Source organism: Entelurus aequoreus, linkage group LG20 (assembly GCF_033978785.1).
Source record: "Entelurus aequoreus isolate RoL-2023_Sb linkage group LG20, RoL_Eaeq_v1.1, whole genome shotgun sequence".
NCBI lineage: Eukaryota > Metazoa > Chordata > Actinopteri > Syngnathiformes > Syngnathidae > Entelurus > Entelurus aequoreus.
In genome coordinates, this window is record NC_084750.1 from 44,522,364 (window position 1) to 44,542,626 (window position 20,263).

The following is a 20,263-nucleotide window of genomic DNA, read 5'->3' on the forward strand; positions in this document are numbered from 1 at the left end:
ACTTATGAATATCCATCACATTTTTCTACATACAGTAAACACAACAACCATACATTTTTAGGAAACAAAACTGGTAGCTGCGTTGCATAAATTTTACCACAAAGAAAGTTTTTTCAGGCCTTTCCAATTAATCTTTTTTTTAATTTTTTCTTTGAAAAAAAATGCAAATATTACAGTAAAATTCTGCGGACTGAGCTGCCAGTTTTTACAGTAAAATCTTTTTTGTTTTCCTAACAGCAAAAGGTAAAAAAAGAAATATGATAATCCAATGCATAGGCAATTACGCTGTTACAAGCTGCAATGTGGCCCTCAATGACAGCCCTGTTAAATCTTCTTATACTTTACAATACTTCCTTTTAGGGGTGTCTCCATCCAATAGTGATATCGGATATCAGTCCGTTATCAGCAATTATTGATATTGGCTTGCTTCTCAGGACAGACTGAAACTACTTCATAGAAACTTCTGTCTCCTTTTCGGACATGGTAGAATGTGAAAGTGTAAACATGAGATGTAAACACATCACTATGTTGTTATTATTTTTATTTTATTACTCGTTGGTTGTTGTTGTTTTTTTGTTTATTTGTTTTTTTCTTCTTCTTTTTTTTGTCCAAAAATAATATTTACAATACAATACAAAAAATATATATCTGATATAAAGTCTGATACAAGCAGTCCTTGTGCAAAGTTAGACAGCTAGCTAACAGCTAAATGTTCTCCAATAAGCACCCAATATATTCTATTTTACTAAAGTCATTTACAAAAGGTAGACATACTCGGCTGTAGGCCACTAGGAGCTAGCAGCTACACAACAGCTAAGCACGCGATAGCAAACAAGCTATACGGAAAAAGTGTCACTGAACAACATTGCCGTCTAAAAACACAAAACAAGTATCAAATAATTATAGTTGCATATTGCCTACACATACAAAGTCTCCATGGCAGAGGCGTATTGGAAAGTATCCAGTAACAAACGTGTCCGCATCATTCAACTTACTGCGTCATGAGCTTAACTTCATGAATTATTGTGACCACTAGGTGTCGCCATAACCCTCCAGTACAACTTAAAGACAGCATAAGTCCATTCCAGACAGTTAATACAAAATTGTTTATTGTTTTTCATATCTACCATTGTTCACTTGATTTGATTTTTATTTTTATTAAGGATCCCCATTAGCTGGTTGCCACAACAACCCACTAGTCTTCCTGGGGTCCACAAACTCAATACAATTACAAGTAAAAGCATATAATTATAACTACACAATACAGAAACAAATAAAAGCATCAATAAGCAAACAAGCAAACAATTTACAGTCACAGAATAATAATTACCATATAAATATAACTACACAATACAAAACCAAAGAAAAATCATCAACAAGCAAACTAATTTGCAGACTCAGATAAAATATTTATTATTATTTATTTTTACTTGACCACAAGTGCAATGGAGCTTGCAGCTACACAACAGCTAAGCACAAAATACCACACAAGCTACACACACGCCATAACAATTCAACAATATTGCAGTTTAAAACAGCACATTTGTCAATGTAAACAAGTGTAGTTATAAAAAACATATTAGGGAGTATCTAGTAACAAACGTGTCCGCATCATTCAACTCACTGCTTCATAATGAAATATAACTTACTTCACTAATTATTATTTATTTATTTTTAACGTTGTTACTTATGGAGTATATTGTGAATAAATTGAGAACAGGAAGTGAACAAAAGTTTTGGCAACTGCTATGTAAAGGAAAAGGGGTAGGATTAAACAAGCTCTGCTTCTTCCTACTCCTTTTCCAACATGTTGAATAGAGAAACTGGAAATGGTGATGCATCATGTTGTATGCATGCATCTTCCAAATAAACACAAACTCAACTCAACTCAACAACTCAACTCATGAGCGTAACTAAATGATATATTGCCAAAAAACAAGCTCTGCTTCTTCCTACTCCTTTTCGAACATGTTGAATAGAGAAACTGGAAATTGTGATGTATCATGTTGTATGCATGCATGTGTGATGTATCATGTTGTATGCATGCATGTGTGATGTATCATGTTGTATGCATGCATGTGTGATGCATCATGTTGTATGCATGCATGTGTGATGTATCATGTTGTATGCATGCATGTGTGATGTATCATGTTGTATGCATGCACGTGTGATGTATCATGTTGTATGCATGCATGTGTGATGTATCATGTTGTATGCATGCATGTGTGATGTATAATGTTGTATGCATGCATGTGTGATGTATCATGTTGTGTGCATGCATGTGTGATGTATCATGTTGTATGCATGCACGTGTGATGCATCATGTTGTATGCATGCATGTGTGATGTGTCATGTTGTATGCATGCACGTGTGATGAATCATGTGTGCATGCATGTGTGATGTATCATATCATGTTGTATGCATGCATGTGTGATGTATCATGTTGTATGCATGCATGTGTGATGTATCATGTTGTATGCATGCATGCATGTGTGATGCATCATGTTGTATGCATGCATGTGTGATGTATCATGTTGTATGTATGCATGTGTGATGTATCATGTTGTATGCATGCATGTGTGATGCATCATGTTGTATGCATGCATGTGTGATGTATCATGTTGTATGCATGCATGTGTGATGCATCATGTTGTATGCATGCACGTGTGATGTATCATGTTGTATGCATGCATGCATGTGTGATGTATCATGTTGTATGCATGCATGTGTGATGTATCATGTTGTATGCATGCATGTGTGATGCATCATGTTGTATGCATGCATGTGTGATGCATCATGTTGTATGCATGCATGTGTGATGTATCATGTTGTATGCATGCATGTGTGATGTATCATGTTGTATGCATGCATGTGTGATGTATCATGTTGTATGCATACATGTGTGATGCATCATGTTGTATGCATGCATGTTCCAAATAAAGTCAAACTCAACTCAACAACTCAATTCCACTAAATAATTTATTGCCAAAAAACAAATTACCACTCCACTTCAATTTGAGGACAGCCAATGTCAATCATAAAGTTGCTGTTTTTCACTTAATCAAACCTTTGCTAACATTCCACACTATCAAATAAAAAATATAATTTGGGCTGATATCGTATTGGATCAATATTGGCATGGGCCAATACTCAAGGTTCCAATATCAGTACCGTATCACTCCTGCGTCCCTTTATACTTTTGAGAGAAGGGGTTATCAATTTTTAAGTTGAAAAAAGCAGGCTTCACTACACATCTTGAAAATGTTCTGTATTTGTCATTCAATCAAGGCTTTGTGGGCCAATCAGATGATGTAGATGACGTGTGAGGATCTTAACGAGTGCAAAGCCACAGATGCCCCCCCCCGCTTAGCCGTGCTCAAACATTATCTGGCTGTCACAGCACGCCATCGCCAGGCCTTATCGCCGTCAATCGCTGTTCCAACCAGCTGTTTTCCTCTCCTGGCGTCCCTCAAAGCCACGTCCACCCCTGCTGGCAGCCTTGATTTACTGTCACGTACATGACTCTTTTTTTCAAGCCGCGACGTCTCCTAAAGCCAATCACCTTCTGCACCGCAGGGGGTCATTACAACACAATGAAGGCTAAAATAAAAAACAAGTGAAATTCCGCGGATCTGAAGTGAAGCCAGAACACTCATTAGTCTGGCTGTCCTTGTCAGAAACCATAGCTGCTCCCTTTTTGATCACTCAACCTGCAATTACTTGTGGGAAAGTAGGAAGTCTTGCAGACTTTTTTTCACGTTTCCATAAATAGCTTTTGTTTTCTTCACTTCCTTGAATGAAGGACTTCATGGACTGAATGTCTTACTGCACATCTTTCTATTGTATTACTACAATACTGATATTGGAGACTTGAGTATTGGCTGATGCGTACTTTTTGTAGTGTGGAATGTTAGAAAAGGTTTGATCAAGTATGAAAAACACTAACCTATTTATTATTACCTATCTAAGATGGATTTATGCTGTCTTTAACTTAAAGTGGAGTGGTAATTGTTTTTTTTGGGGACACCTCACAGCCACGACAATTCATTAGGTTAAGTTCATGAGGCAGTAAGTTGAACGATGCGGACACGTTTGTTACTGGATACTTTCTAGTACGCTTCTGCCTTAGAGACTTTGTATGTGTAAGTTATATGCAAGTTGAATGATGCAGACACATTTGTTACTGGATATTTTCTAGTACGCTTCTGCCTTGGAAACTTTGTTTGTGTAAGTAACGTGTAAGTCGAATGATGCGGACACGTTTGTTACTGGATACTTTCCAGTACGCTTCTGCCTTGGAGACTTTGTATGTGTAAGTAATATGCAAGTTGAATGATGCGGACACATTTGTTACTGGATACTTTCTAGTACACTTCTGCCTTGGAGACTTTGTATGTGTAAGTAATATGCAAGTTGAATGATGCAGACACGTTTGTTACTGGATATTTTCTAGTACGCTTCTGCCTTGGAGACTTTGTATGTGTAAGTAATATGCACGTTGAATGATGCAGACACGTTTGTTACTGGATATTTTCTAGTACGCTTCTGCCTTGGAGACTTTGTATGTAAAAGTAATATGCATGTTGAATGATGCGGCCACGTTTGTTACTGGATACTTTCGAGTATGTTTCTGCCTTGGAGACTTTATATGTGTAAGTAATATGCAAGTTGAATGATGCGGACACGTTTGTTACTAGATAATTTCGAGTACGCTTCCGCCTTGGAGACTTTGTATGTGTAGGTAATATGCAAGTTGAGTGATGCAGACACATTTGTTACTGGATACTTTCGAGTACGCTTCTGCCTTGGAGACTTTGTATGTGTAAGTAATATGTAACTATAATTATTTGATACTTGTTTATATTGACAAATGTGCTGTTTTACACTGCAATATTGTTCAACGATTATTATTATTATTATTGCTTAGCTGTTGAGTAGCTGCCAGCTCCTAGGAGCCTATAGTCTAGCATGTTTACCTTTTGAAAAATAAAATAAAATATTGGAGCCGTGAGTATTGTATGCAGTGCTGTATTGACACTGCAAGCCTAAATATAATTTTAACAATGATTATGTCCACTTTTATGAAAATATAACTTTCTTTTTTTTAAATTCTCAGGGTAAGTGCTTGTTTAGCATGATGCAAACCTGAACACAAACTTGTTTGTACACAAACAACTCCATGGAGGACAGATTTGGTAAAAAAAAAAAGAGGCTTTGCTAGACTTCTTCAAACACAGCATGGATCTCTGCCGACTACTCATCAGCCAGTCAGTGTTCACTAAGCGTAATTATTTTGGTTTTTCTTTAGAACAAAGCTAACCTAACATGTTGCTTTCACAATGTGACTCCACTGTTAGCACTTTAGCGCTTAAGCTAGTGCTGCTAACTTTTGTGTCCTCCCCTACTCCTTAAAGTCATGTTGTTGTATGTGTTCTACTGCATCTATTACATTGGACAGGTGCACAGTTACGGTGAACATTTGGTTTTAGGCCCATTTCTTTTGTTGAGCTACACGTTATGTTAAATAAAATCCTGTTTCGCAACACCCCAAATGTCCTCTGCAGAGGACGCCGGAACCACACACTCTGTCCTCTGCAGGCTGTAAAAACACAGCTCATTAGCATTAAAGCTACAGACACACACATCAGTGCGTTCCCAGTAAGACATATTACTGTAAAACACACTTCCACTGTTGTAGGACCTGTAATATGGATTTAAAATGGTTGACAAATGGTATAATATGGGACTTTTAACTCTGTCTGGCAAATATAATCTTATTTAATAGCAGTTAAGTGCAGTTAAGTGCTGCCAGGACTAAAGCCAGCAGGCACGAGACATTGAAACAACATTGTGAACTTGTTGAATTATAGGTCCTGATGTTGAGCAACTCAAACATAATGTTGAAACAACATGCTTTTTGACGACGTTTAATCAACGTTGGGTTGTGACGTTGATTTGACCATTGAATTTTGGTCATTTCCCCAACAAATATCTTACAACACAAATACAACGTTGAAACAACCTTTATTCATTGTCAGGTTGTGATGTTGATCTGACCATTGAATTTAAGTCATTTCCCCAACTAATATTCTACAACATAAATACAATGTTGAAACAACATGCTCTCTGACAATGTTAATCAATGTCAGGTTGTGATGTTGATCTGACCATTGAATTTTGGTTATTTTTCCTACTAATATTCTACAAAACAAATACAACGTTGAAACAACATGCTTTTAGACAACGTTTTGGGGACGGCGTGACGAAGTTGGGAGAGTGGCTGGGCCAGCAATCTGAGGATTCCTGGTTCAATCCCCACCTTCTACCATCCTTGTCACGTCCATTGTGTCCTTGAGCAAGACACTTCACCCATGCTCCTGATGGGTGGTGGTTAGCTGCCTTGCATGGCAGCTCCCGCCATCAGTGTGTGAATGTGTGTGTGAATGGGTGAATGTTGAAATAGTGTCAAAGCGCTATACAAGTACAACCCATTTACCATTTAATCAATGTTGGGTTGTGACGTTGATATGACTATTTCCCAACCATCAACGTAGATCCAACGTTGGACATCAAAGTTGTCTCAATTTACAAATACAACTATTTTGCAACCTTGTTTCAATGTCAGTTTTAAAGGACATGTACGTATAATCAATGTTGTATCAATGTCTTGTGCCTGCTGGGAATAGTCCTCAAAAGGTGAAGAGGGTATACATTTCCCCCCAAAATGGTCCCAACTCATTTTTTTTCTGAAATGACATACTCACTAATCATGTGTACACTCAGGCCCTTTAACGCAGTGTTTTTCAACCACTGTGCCGCGTCACAAGTGCCGTGAGATACAGTCCGGTGTGCCGTGGGAGATTATCTAATTTCACCAATTTGGGTTAAAAATTATTTTTGCAAAGCAGTAATTATAGTCTGCAAATGATGTGTTGTTGTTGAGTGTCGGTGCTGTCTCGAGCTCGGCAGAGTAACCGTGTAATACCAGTGTTGTTTTTGACAACCATCTTACATTTAGTCTTAGTCTTAGCCTTTTGGACTAAAATGCTTATTAGTTTTAGTCACATTTTAGTTACTTTTATATGTGATAGTTTTAGTCCAGTTTTAGTCGACGAAAACTCAAAAGGGTTTTATCTAGTTTTAGTCTATGAAAAGTCAAAAAGGTTTTAGTCTAGTTTTAGTCCAAAAAAAGAATAAAAAGTATAATATAAGTATATAAGTATAGTCTTTTAACAAATTAATTTAGGTCAATAAGTATTGGAGATTGCTGTTGGGCAGTGTCACACATAAGTTGTGAAAATAGCAGCAGATCTATAAGTTCAACCCATTGTAAGCTTGCAGATCTGCTATTTATAAAACATTCTACTTCAGCAATTGTGGCTTTATTTCTCAGAATTTGTTAAAGTACAATGAACATAAACATGGCCAAAATATGAGTGATGGATGAGGAACACATGAGCTCAACTTGGCCCTGTCTGCCAGTGCAATTACAACAGATATCATACAACCCCACTCTCTTTCATTTGTGCAAACCATGTCATAAAATAATCAATTAATTCCTGATTCCTTAATGGGGCTGCACAACGTCACTTGTGGCTTTTAGGCTAAAGCTAGCAGACTCTACGTATAACAGTAACTGGACCTGTTTAACATATCAAGTTACGTGCTGACAGAACGTACTCACAAAGAGATAACCACACCGTCACTGACTGTAAACATGCTGCTAAAGTAATACACACATAATGAATTGACGTTAGCGTAACAAAAGCTAACTTTAGCCTGAAGTTAGCAGCCCATTTGCGCCAGGAGTATGTGGGAAACGTACTAATGTATTAGCTTACTATGACATTTATCCATTATGTTAACAGCATTTGTAACTTACCTTTGAAAAAATATCCTTGTGGCGAGCCTTAAGGTGCCGCTTAAGGTTGGTCGTATTTTTTCCGCATATTTTGTGGCCACATTTGTCACCGTCTTCCTTCACAATAGACTCTGTTTTATTATCTGCTGCGTTATATTTAAAATACACCCATATGTCGCCTCTACGTTTGCGACCACCGAGCCCCGGTGTTGAAACTGCCGCCGCCATCACGCTCCATTGCCTGATGAGTAACAACAGTCTGATGTGTCGAGCACGTTGTGCGCTGCACGCCAGTTGGTGGGCGTGGTTTTAATTGACACACACAATAAACCGAAATGTCATGCATTTTAAACGTCTGACAGATTACCCACTAACATTTTCGTCCGTTCTCGTCTCGTCAACGAAAACTCACACACGTCTCGTCATGTTTTCGTCATCAGAGAGACATGTTTATCTCGTCACCGTCTCGTTATCGTCATGAAAAAAAGTGGCGTCAACGAAATGATTTCGTCATCGTCATCGTTGACGAAAACAACACTGTGTAATACTCTTCCATATCAGTAGGTGGCAGCAGGTAGCTAATTGCTTTGTAGATGTGGGAAACAGCAGAAGGTATCTAATGCTTAAACCAAAAATAAACAAAAGGTGAGTGCCCCTAAGAAAAGGCATTGAAGCTTAGGGAAGGCTATGCAGAACGAAAGTAAAACTGAACTGGCTACAAAGTAAATAAAAACAGAATGCTGGACGACAGCAAAGACTTACTGTGGAGCAAAGACAAAGTACATCCAAACATGCCATGACAATCAACAATGTCCCCACAAAGAAGGATAAAAACAACTGAAATATTCTTGATTGCTAAAACAAAGTAGATGCGGGAAATATCGCTCAAAGGAAGACATGAAACTGCTACAGGAAAATACCAAAAAAAGAGAAAAAGCCACCAAAATAGGAGCGCATTACAAGAACCAAAACACTACACACAGGAAAACAGCAAAAAAGTCAAGATAAGTGAGGGTGTGATGAGACAGGTGGTGACAGTACACCTACTTTGAGACAAGAGCTATATTGATACATGCTTGGTTATGCTTTAAAGTCATATCCAACAATTGTGACAACGACTTTTTACTGTCAGCTGACGTAACGTTTTTTTAATGATTTCTGCTGGTGGTGTGCTTTCGCATTTTTTCAATGCAAAAAAGGTTGAAAAACACTGCTTTAACGTTTACTGTATGGCTCATTTTATGCAAATTTATCCAAATAAAAAACTGACGTGATTCTATCAAAAGGGCAATGAAAGGGTTCAAATGAAATCAAAAACCATGACATGTTTGCTACGTCTATTTAGGACTGAAGTTGATTAAGAGATTTGAGCAACAAAAACAAAAACAAAAAAGAAAACAAAAATGTCAATCCAAAAACACTTTTAATAACTCCCTGATGACTTTTTTGGCGGCACTTAACTGCCTGAAATTATTTACCTGATGAATGAATGAATTAGAAATAAAAATAAACCATTCATCACAAACCACTCTATTGGGAGTATTTATGCTCAAAAATTGAAAGGACAAAAAAGCACCAAAGGGGTTAAAGATTGTGATTATTGTAAAAAAAATAATAAAATAAAAAATAAATAAAAAACCCGCTCATTGCGGGAGATTCATTTTTTTACATTATTGGAATGTTCCAGGGTTGGACATCATAAGCTGCAAACAATGCATCAAAGGAGGTTCTAGAACGTCATGAGAGAGGCAAAATATGCCAAATGCTACATTACAGACATGATATCTTGTTTTTATTCCCCCCATCTTTTACGCAGATGTTGTTGGACGCAAGCGACTTCTTGTAGATCCACGCTGCCTCCCTCGCATGTTTCTGCCGCGTCAGCACTTTCTAAAGATAACCTGCACCCCTCCATTCCACAACCACCTCCCGGCCGTTAGGGTGGCTAAAATTAACCTTTGGACAGGAGACTGGCACTCTAATGCGGACCAGTGGAGGAAAAAATGCCCGCCTATTGATGAGAAAAGTATCATTTCAAATCTATAGTGAAGCACAGGATGACCTTTGACCTTCATGTAAATACATCCTGATGTTCTGCCAATCAGAACAGAGATCTGGATCAGATTAGATATATCTTTAAGAATGTCTCAATCCGGGGTGTCCAAACTTTTTCCACCAAAGCATGCGGCGCTATATGGATATTTTTCATTTTAAAAACAAATAAAATAAATATATAAATATTTTTTTACCATTAGGGGCCCCCTCACGTATGTGGATCCAAAAAGGCTCCACTCACAAAAGTGTTAAAAATAAATCATGCATTATTTTTTTTAGTTTTTTTTACTTAAAACACCTGAATCTCTTGATCAAGTTCAGATCTGTCTGTCGCTTATACGTTTGTATTTTTTTTTTTTTTACATTTTTACCTTATTTTTATGTTTTTTTGTCATGGGAAACTTTGTTTTTAAGGCAAACAAAAAAATATGCACTATTTCCCCCCACCCCAAAAAAAATTTCAAAGCGGAATATTTAATGTGAAATAACTGAAGCCCTCAATAAGTCAATAAATCATAACTTTCATTTTGATTTATTATTACTTTTTGAGCAATAACAGTTTTAAGGGGAAAAAACAGCCTGCATGGCAGCTTTGTGTTATTAGCGTCAACTAGGGTTGTACGGTATACCGGTACTAGTATAGTTACGCGGTACTAATGAATCAAAAACGGTACTATACTCTGTTTGAAAAGTACCGGTTCAATATATATTTTTTTACAGGCATGACGGTGCATCGTCGTCACGTCATGACATTGCTAGTTTTACGAGAAGAGGAGCATATTCGGCAGCGCACACGCACAGAGTACTTACAAGCAGAAACAGTGTGTAGACAGAAAAGGGAGAATGGACGCATTTTGGTGTAAAAAGTAAAGATAAAGGTGAAGTTATAACACTGAAACACCCTCAGGAAGAGCTGCTTTAAGACATGGCTAGCTAGCTAGCAGCTAACATCCATCCACAGTGTTTTAGCTACTTCTAAATCACTAATCCTCGTCTCCATGGCGACAAATAAAGTGAGTTTCTTCCAAGTATCATTATCACTGCAGAACGAGGAATAGCTAACCATGCTTCACTACACACCGTAGGAGGATACAATAGCTCACCGGCGCCACAATGTAAACAAACGCCACAGGTGGATCTACACCTGACATCCACTGTAATGATACCAAGTACAATAGTGTATCTCGTCGATACTACAATGATTTCATCTATATTTTTTTATCGTCCCAAAATCTTTTTTCCTTTTTCTTTAAATTCATATTATGTTTATAAAGTCAGGAAATACGTCCCTGGACACATGATGACTTTGAATATGACCAATGTATGATCCTGTAACTACTTGGTATCGGATCCATACCTACATTTGTGGTATCATCCAAAACTAATGTAAAGTATCAAAGAAGAGAAGAATAAGTGATTATTACATTTGAACAGAAGTGTAGATAGAACATGTTAAAACAGAAAATAAGCAGATATTAACAGTAAATGAACAAGTAGATTAATAATAAATTTTCACAGTTTGTCCCTCATAATGTGTACAAAATAATAGGTGTATAAATGACACAATATGTTACTGCATACGTCAGCAGACTAATTAGGAGTCTTTGTTTGTTTACTTACTACTAAAAGACAAGTTGTCTAGTATGTTCACTATTTTATTTAAGGACTACAGTATTTCCTTGAATTGGCGCAGGGAATATAGTATTCGCACGTCTAGAATTACTGCCGGGTCAAACTCGTTTCTCAAAATAATTAACGCATGCTTGGCCTTATCGCCGGTTCATTATTAACGCCGGATCAAATTCGTTTCGCAAAATATTAATTTTATTATCGCATGTCTATAATTTTCGCCGGGTCAAACTCGTTTCGCAAAATATTTAGCATATGTCTAGAACTTCCGCCGGGTCAAATCCGTTACGTCACGAGTGACGATTTACCTGTCCTCATTTTCAAAATGGAGGAAGCTGATTTCAGTAGTTTGCAATCGCACAAAGGAAAAAAGATAAAGAGTTATTTACTAGGATTTAAAGTACAAGCTATTGAATACCGGTACGGTATGCTAAAAAGAACAGTAAGCAGCTATGTTTTATTAATATACCGTAGCTGCGTGTGTCAAATACGGTATGAGTCATTAAATGACTCCCGCCTCCTGGTGGTAGAGGGCGCTAGTGATCCTTCTTGCGACTTCCGGTACTGCAGAAGAAGTGACAACACGCAGCAACAGATCGTCTTTTTTTTCCTCTCGCCTGAACTTTTAACATGGAGGATTACATACCGGTATCTAAAATAAAACAGTTTTCTAAACTGGACTTTCAATGGAAGCAGGAAGTAATAATTAAAGGAATATCTCCATCGAGACAGAGAGACTTTTAAAACTGAAGAAAGAAAATAAGGAAGACTTCTATAAACAAGTTATCGATGCTTTTGGTCAGAAGGAGCTGCAAATGGACTCCATTTATAAGTACAGGTAAGACCATAATAACTTTTTTTTAATTAAATGTGCTTGTCATGATGGTATGCTTACATCACACTCAAAGCGCACGCCTAAATTTACCGCATTCCTTTTGGTAAACGCCGGAGTGAGAAGAGGTTTTAAAATAATTAGCGCATGCACGGCCATCCCGCCGGTTTCCGGTAAACGCCGGAGTGACAGGAGGTTTTAAATTAATTAGCGCCCCTGCGGCTATTTAAGGAAATACGGTAAATGACAATAATAAACATATGTTTCATGCACACTAAGATTTTTTGTTCAAATAAAGACAATAATGCCATTTTTTCTTTATTTAGAAAAGTATCGAAATACATTTTGGTACCGGTACCAAAATATTGGTATCGGGACAACACTAGCGTCAACATTGCCACTTTTTTCTTGTAACATTTCACCTGTCTGCTTTTTTATTGTTTATTTTGTGTGAGTATTTTTCGAAAGTGCAGTTGAAATCATCAACCGAGCAACCTCAAATAGATTGATTCAGCAAGCAAGCAATCTCAGTCTGTGACTGTGACAGACTTTTCATTCAGCGGATATTATGCTGACCACTACTCCAGCGATCGGAGGGTCAAGGCCTCGGAGGATTAGCGAGCGCTAAAGGGGTGGATGAGTGGACAGCTGGGTGTAGGGAGGGGGGGGAGGGGTGGGGGTGCCTGGTAACCAACCAGTCTCTTAAGTCAAGGCCGCACTTTAAACTGCTTCATGCAGGAGAGTTAACAAACTGCTAGATTTCAACTCCAGCTGGCCACCATCGACGTCATGCTCGGTTCTGAATGGGGGCCATCTCAATGGTGTTGAGATGCAGCGGCTTTGATAGCGAACAGGTCGCGACACTCTGAGGAAGCGCTTGTTTATGTCACGTTTGAAGGCAGCAAAACGAGCGCAGTGTTTATTTTCTCCCGTAGTGGTTTAAGACAAGGATTTACACCACACCATGACTCCAGCCTCGTTGTTGTGTTGGGTGGTGCATACCTTTGTTCTCGGGTGACCATTCATACCGCAACAGTAGTCCGATACTGAGGAATGAAACTTGAATTTTCTTTAGGGTAGTCAGTGTACAGCTGCGTTTTCTTGACAATGTTTGTCCCAGGTTTTGTTATCGTAACGGCAAACATTGCACGTAACAAAATCGTTGTGCGGAATCCAGGGCTCAAACAAAGAATCTCAGTGTCGGTGACTCAATCTGTGTCTGTTTTTTGTGTTTTTATTGAAACAATGGCAAAATAAGCCATCAGAGGGCCAAAGAAAGTTGCGAGTGCTAGTACAAGGTGAGAAACACCATTCAATTCAAGAAAGACATGGGGGAAAAGCATGTTTATACATGTCAAACTATTTGTACAGTGTCAAAAAAAATCTATTTTGGAATGAATCACAATTCTTATTTGTAATGATTCTTAATCGATAAAAAAAAAATCAAAAATCAATTGTTGATGTAGATGCCCATATGTGCAAATTTACAGATTTTGGATACTTCTCTTGTTGCCTTATTTGTATTTGACTTTATTAAATGTTTGGGTAGAATTCTATTCAACAAAACCAGATTTCTTTTAAATAATATCGAAATTTATCACGGCTGTTTATCTATTTTATGGACTTTTTCTCATTACATTTCACCTGTATGCTCTTTTATTCCACTCGTTTATGTTTTTGTTTTGTTTCATTCCCTTTTTGTCATGGAAAACTTATTTTTTATGGCAAACACAAAACTTGCAATATTTTCCCCAAACAATATTTCAAAGTGGAATATTTTACGTGAGCCTTCAATAGGTCAATAATTCATAACATAATTTAAAAAATTTGAGCAAAGACAGTTTAAAATTTAATTTTTTATTTTTTAATTTCTACGCTTAAATCGCTGGATCAAATTCAGATCTATATGTGGAGAGTGGCTGTGCCAGCAATCGGAGTGTTGCTGGTTACTGGGGTTCAATTCCCACCTTCTACCTTCATAGTCACGTCCGTTGTGTCCTTGGGCAAGACACTTCACCCTTTGCCTCTGATGGCTGCTGGTTAGCGCCTTGCATGGCAGCTCCCGCCATCAGTGTGTGAATGTGTGTGTGAATGGGTAAATGTGGAAATACTGTCAAAGCGCTTTGAGTACCTTGAAGGTAGAAAAGCGCTATACAAGTATAACCCATTTATCATTTATTATTTATTATACGTTTTTATTATTATTTCACTTTTTTGGGGGTTGTTTTATTCCCTTTTTGTCATGGAAAACTGTTTTTTATGGCAAACACAAAATACGCCATATTTTCCCTCAAAAATATTTCAAAGTGAAATGACAGTTTTAAAGAAAAAAAACAGCCTGCATGACAGCTGTGTGTTATTAGAGTCAACATTGCAACTTGTTCTCCTTACATTTCACCTGAATGATCTTTTATTCCACTTTTTCATGTTTTTTTTTTTGTTTTCTTCCCTTTTTGCCATGGAAAACTTATTTTTTATGGCAAACACAAAACATGCAATATTTTCCCCCTAAGCAATATTTCAAAGTGGAATATTTTACATTAGCCTTCAAACGGTCAATTATTCATAAAATCGATTTTTTTCTAATTACAATTTTTTAAGCAAACACAGTTTAAAAAAACAATCCAAAAAACATCATTTTATTTTATTTTTTTAATGTCAACGCTTAAATCGCTAGATCAACTTCAGATTTATATGTCGATTATACATTTTTATTACTTTTTAAAAAAATTTTTTGTTTGTTTTATTCCCTTTTTGGAAAACTATTTTTATGGCAAACACAAAATATGCAATATTTTCCCCAAAAAAGTTAAATTACAGTTTTAAAGAAAAAAAACAGCCTGCATGACAGCTGTGTGTTATTAGAGTCAACATTGCAATTTGTTCTCCTTACATTTCACCTGTATGCTCTTTTGTTCCACTTTTTTTTGTTTTGTTTTTTTCCCTTTTTGCCATGGAAAAACTTTTTTTTTTATGGCAAACACAACATATGCAACATTTTCCGCAAAAAATATTTCAAAGTGGAATATTTTACATTAGCCTTCAATAGGTCAATAATTCATAACATTGATTTTGCTCTAATAAAATTTTTTTTTGAGCAAAGACAGTTTAAAAAAACGATCCAAAAAACATCATTTTATATTTATTTTTGTAATTTTTACGCTTAAATAGCTAGATCAACTTCAGATCTATATGTCGAATACACGTTTTAATAATTTTTTTTCAAATTGTTTTTGTTTGTTTTATTCCCTTTTTGGAAAACTATTTTTTATGGCAAACACAAAATACGCAATATTTTCCCCCAAAAAGTTAAATTACAGTTTTAAAGAAAAAAAAACAGCCTGCATGACAGCTGCGTGTTATTAGAGTCAACATTGCAACTTGTTCTCCTTACATTTCACCTGTATGCTCTTTTATTCCACTTTTTTTTGTTTTGTTTTTTTCCCTTTTTGTCATGGAAAAACTTTTTTTTTTATGGCAAACACAACATATGCAACATTTTCCGCAAAAAATATTTCAAAGTGGAATATTTTACATTAGCCTTCAATAGGTCAATAATTCATAACATTGATTTTGCTCTAATTAAATTTTTTTTGAGCAAAGACAGTTTAAAAAAACGATCCAAAAAACATTATTTTATATTTATTTTTTAAATTTTTACGCTTAAATCGCTAAATCAACTTCAGATCTATATGTCGAATACACGTTTTAATAATTTTTTTCAAATTGTTTTTGTTTGTTTTATTCCCTTTTTGGAAAAGTATTTTTTATGGCAAACACAAAATACGCAATATTTCCCCCCAAAAAAGTGAAATGACAGTTTTAAAGAAAAAAAAACAGCCTGCATGACAGCTGCAACTTTTTCATGTTACATTTCACATGTATGCTCTTTTATTCCACTTTTTGATGTTTTTTTTGTTATAGTATTTTTATAATCTTAAACAATTTCCTGCGGGCCGCACTTTGGACACCTCTGCCCAATGGGAAGACGGCGGTGCTCCATAATAATAATAATAATAATAAATTTGAACATGTGTTATGTGAGGTGTACTCAACATGATGACTACTAAACTGACTAATAAAGCTAAATTGCGATACAAGCTGTACACTGACTACTCTAAGTGACATCCATTTCTATATCATGGTGCCCTGAAAGATAAAATGCTACAGCATAAAAGCATCTGCCGACCTTTAACCCCATGTGATGTTGGACCAATGGGAGGCAGCCATGGTGCCGCTCTTCTTTGGCGCTGCTATCACTGGCAGCGAGCGTGTTGACACTGGCGGCGGACGGTGGGGGATAGCGAGCGAGAAGGGGAAAGACTCGTCGAGATAGAGATTAATTTAATGCCTTTGGAAAGAGGGCAGGAAATGGCAACTAAATACTCTCATGAGATTCTCAGCACAAAAAAAAAAAAAAAAGCTGCTCTAACGTAATAAGATCTCAAAATCGCCCGTGTGGATATTTCCGTGAGACAACTATAATAAACCCTGTTGACTTTACGCGATTTGACGACGGACAAATTCCTTCGTCGAGTGAGAAAATTAAAGCGTTATGTGAACACATGAAATCCAGACGTCATCAAGCTAATGGTGGTTGATGTCCCTCAGCCTTGCAGCTTGCCCTTTAAGAGACATGGAAGTCCCCACCTCGTGCCACTGCATCCTTTCTCCTTTAGCCGCGATGCTTATGCCATATTACGCTAAGTGCAACGGGAGAGTAAAAATAAATAAATAAATAAAAAAGAGCCAGCTCTTCCTCACAGTGGGAGGTCCTTCATCCCAGATGTAACAATCTGGATTGCTCATATGTCTGATACAAGAAATGCAATTTCACAAACAACATGGCACTCACCGATGCAGGCGTGCACGCGCACGCTCAGCTGGGTCCGTAATATAACACCGTGCTTTTTCCCTCTGGACCTGAAGACAAACAGAAATAGGCGGTTTGAGAGCGCGGAAGAAGAAAGACACGTCATTGTCAAAGAGAGGTGACATTGGTCCAATATAACCTATTTTCCGGACTATAAGGCGCACTTAAAGGCCTACTGAAAGCCCCTACTAGCCACCACGCAGTCTGATAGTTTATATATCAATGATGAAATCTTAACATTGCAACACATGCCAATACGGCCGGGTTAACTTATAAAGTGACATTTTAAATTTCCCGCTAAACTTCCGGTTGAAAACATCTTTGTATGATGACGTATGCGCGTGACGTAGCCAGTGAAACAGAAGTATCGGTACCCCATTGAAAACAATACAAAATAGCTCTGTTTTCATCTCGTAATTCCACAGTATTCTGGACATCTGTGTTGGTGAATCTTTTGCAATTTGTTTAATGAACAATGGAGACTGCAAAGAAGAAAGTTGTAGGTGGGATCGGTGTATTAGCGGCTGGCTGTAGCAACACAACCAGGAAGACTTACTTGGATAGCAGACGCGCTAGCCGACGCTAGCCGCCAACCGCACGGATGATCGGGTGAAGTCCTTCGTCGCGCCGTCGATCGCTGGAACGCAGGTGAGCACGGGTGTTGATGAGCAGATGAGGGCTGGCTGGCGTAGGTGGAGCGCTAATGTTTTTATCATAGCTCTGACGAGGTCCCGTAGCTAAGTTAGCTTCAATGGCGTCGTTAGCAACAGCATTGTTAAGCTTTGCCAGGCTGAGAATTATTAACGGTGTAGTTACATGTCCATGGTTTAATAGTATTGTTGATCTTCTGTCTATCCTTCCAGTCAGGGATTTATTTATTTTGTTTCTATCTGCATTTGAGTCAGATGCTATCACGTTAGCTCAGTAGCTAAAGAGCTTCGCCGATGTATTGTCGTGGAGATAAAAGTCACTGTGAATGTCCATTTCGCGTTCTCGACTCTCATTTTCAAGAGGATATAGTATCCGAGGTGGTTTAAAATACAAATCCGTGATCCACAATAGAAAAAGGAGAGAGTGTGGAATCCAATGAGCCAGCTTGTACCTAAGTTACGGTCAGAGCGAAAAAAGATATGTCTTGCACTGCATTCTAGTCCGTCACTCTAACGTTTCCTCATCCACAAATCTTTCATCCTCGCTCAAATTAATGGGGTAATCGTCGCTTTCTCGGTCCGAATCGCTCTAGCTGCATTAAAAACAATAGGAAAATATGAGGAGGCGAACAACTGACTACATCACGCTACTTCCGGTAGGGGCAAGGCTTTTTTTAAATCAGAGACCAAAAGTTGCAAACTTTATCGTCGTTGTTCTATACTAAATCCTTTCAGCAAAAATATGGCAATATCGCGAAATGATCAAGTATGACACATAGAATGGATCTGCTATCCCCGTTTAAATAAAAAAATGTCATTTCAGTAGGCCTTTAAAATCCTTTTTTTTCTCAAAACTCGACAGTAGCGCCTTATAATCCGGTGCACCTAATGTACGGAATAATTCTGGTTGAGTTTACCGACCTCGAAGCAATTTGATTTGGTGCATGGTGTAATGATAAGTGTGACCAGTAGATGGCAGTCACACATAAGAGATAAGTGTAGGCTGCAATATGACTCAAGTAAACAACAACATTTTATATGTTCCATTGAAAATATAGAACATTACACACGGCACTCAAAAATCTATCAAAATGTTTTAGTACGGGCAGCACGGTGCAAAAGGGTTACTGCATGTGCCTCACAATACGAAGGTCCTGAGTTCAATCCCGGGCTCAGGATCTTTCTGTGTGGAGTTTGCATGTTCTCCCCGCGACTGCGTGGGTTCCCTCCGGGTACTCCGGTTTCCTCCCACCTCCAAAGACATGCACCTGGGGATAGGCCCCTCCCACCTCCAAAGGCATGCACCTGTGGATAGGCCCCTCCCACCTCCAAAGACATGCACCTGTGGATAGGTTGATTGGCAACACTAAATGGTCCCTAGTGTGTGAATGTTGTCTATCTGTGTTGGCCCTGCGATGAGGTGGCCACTTGTCCAGGTTGTACCACGCCTTCCGCCCGATTGCAGCTGAGATAGCCTCCAGCACCCCCCGCGACCCCGAAAGGGACAAGCGGTAGAAAATGGATGGATGTTTTAGTAGGACTTTGGTAAGCTATGAAGCCGCACCGCTTGATGGATTGAACTGTGCTTCAACATAGGAGTATTATTATGCTGTGTGTAATTTTTCTAATTATTATTAGAAAAAAATAAATAAAATATGACTCCTTCAATGCGCCTTATAATCTGGTGCACTTTATATATGAAAAAAGATAAAAAATAGACCATGCATCGGCAGTGCGCCTTATAATCCGGTGCGCCTTATGGTCCGGAAAATACGGTATATCTCCGATACCCACCTGATCCCAATGTGCCTGTTCACCTGTGGGATGTTCCAAATAAGTGTTTGGTGAGCATTCCTCAACTTTATCAGTATTTATTGCCACCTTTCCCAACTTCTTTGTCACGTGTTGCTGGCATCAAAATTCTAAAGTTAAGGATCATTTGCAAAAAAATTTTTTTTTATCAGTTTGAACATCAAATATGTTGTCTTTGTAGCATATTCAATTGAATATGGGTTGAAAATGATTTGAAAATCTTTGTATTCCGTTTATATTTACATCTAACACAATTCCCCAACTCATATGGAAACGGGGTTTGTACATTAAGATTTCAGTTCCCATTTAAGTTGATAAAAGGACATAGGCTTTAGATTTTAGGAAGGGTTTTAAGACATTCACTTCTCCCAGGGGGGTCTTCACCGTACGTTTGTGTATGAAACTATAATCATCAAAGTTTCCAAGGGAGTATTAGAACGTGTACAGTAACACACAACTTACTGCGTCATGAGCTTCATCTACTGAACTACTGTGGCCACTCAGTTTTGCCAAAAAAACAATTACCACTCCACTTCAACTAAAAGAAAGCA

The 20,263-nt window shown here is 37.8% G+C and overlaps 1 protein-coding gene across 1 annotated transcript in view; it reads right to left on the reverse strand.

The window, feature by feature from the left end:
- The window catches only part of LOC133636286 (FH1/FH2 domain-containing protein 3-like), a 142,688-nt gene that overhangs the window by 91,186 nt on the left and 31,239 nt on the right, over positions 1-20,263 (reverse strand). Inside the window, 1 exon segment of the mRNA XM_062030145.1 lies at positions 17,233-17,300. Coding sequence (XP_061886129.1) covers positions 17,233-17,300 — 68 coding nt within the window.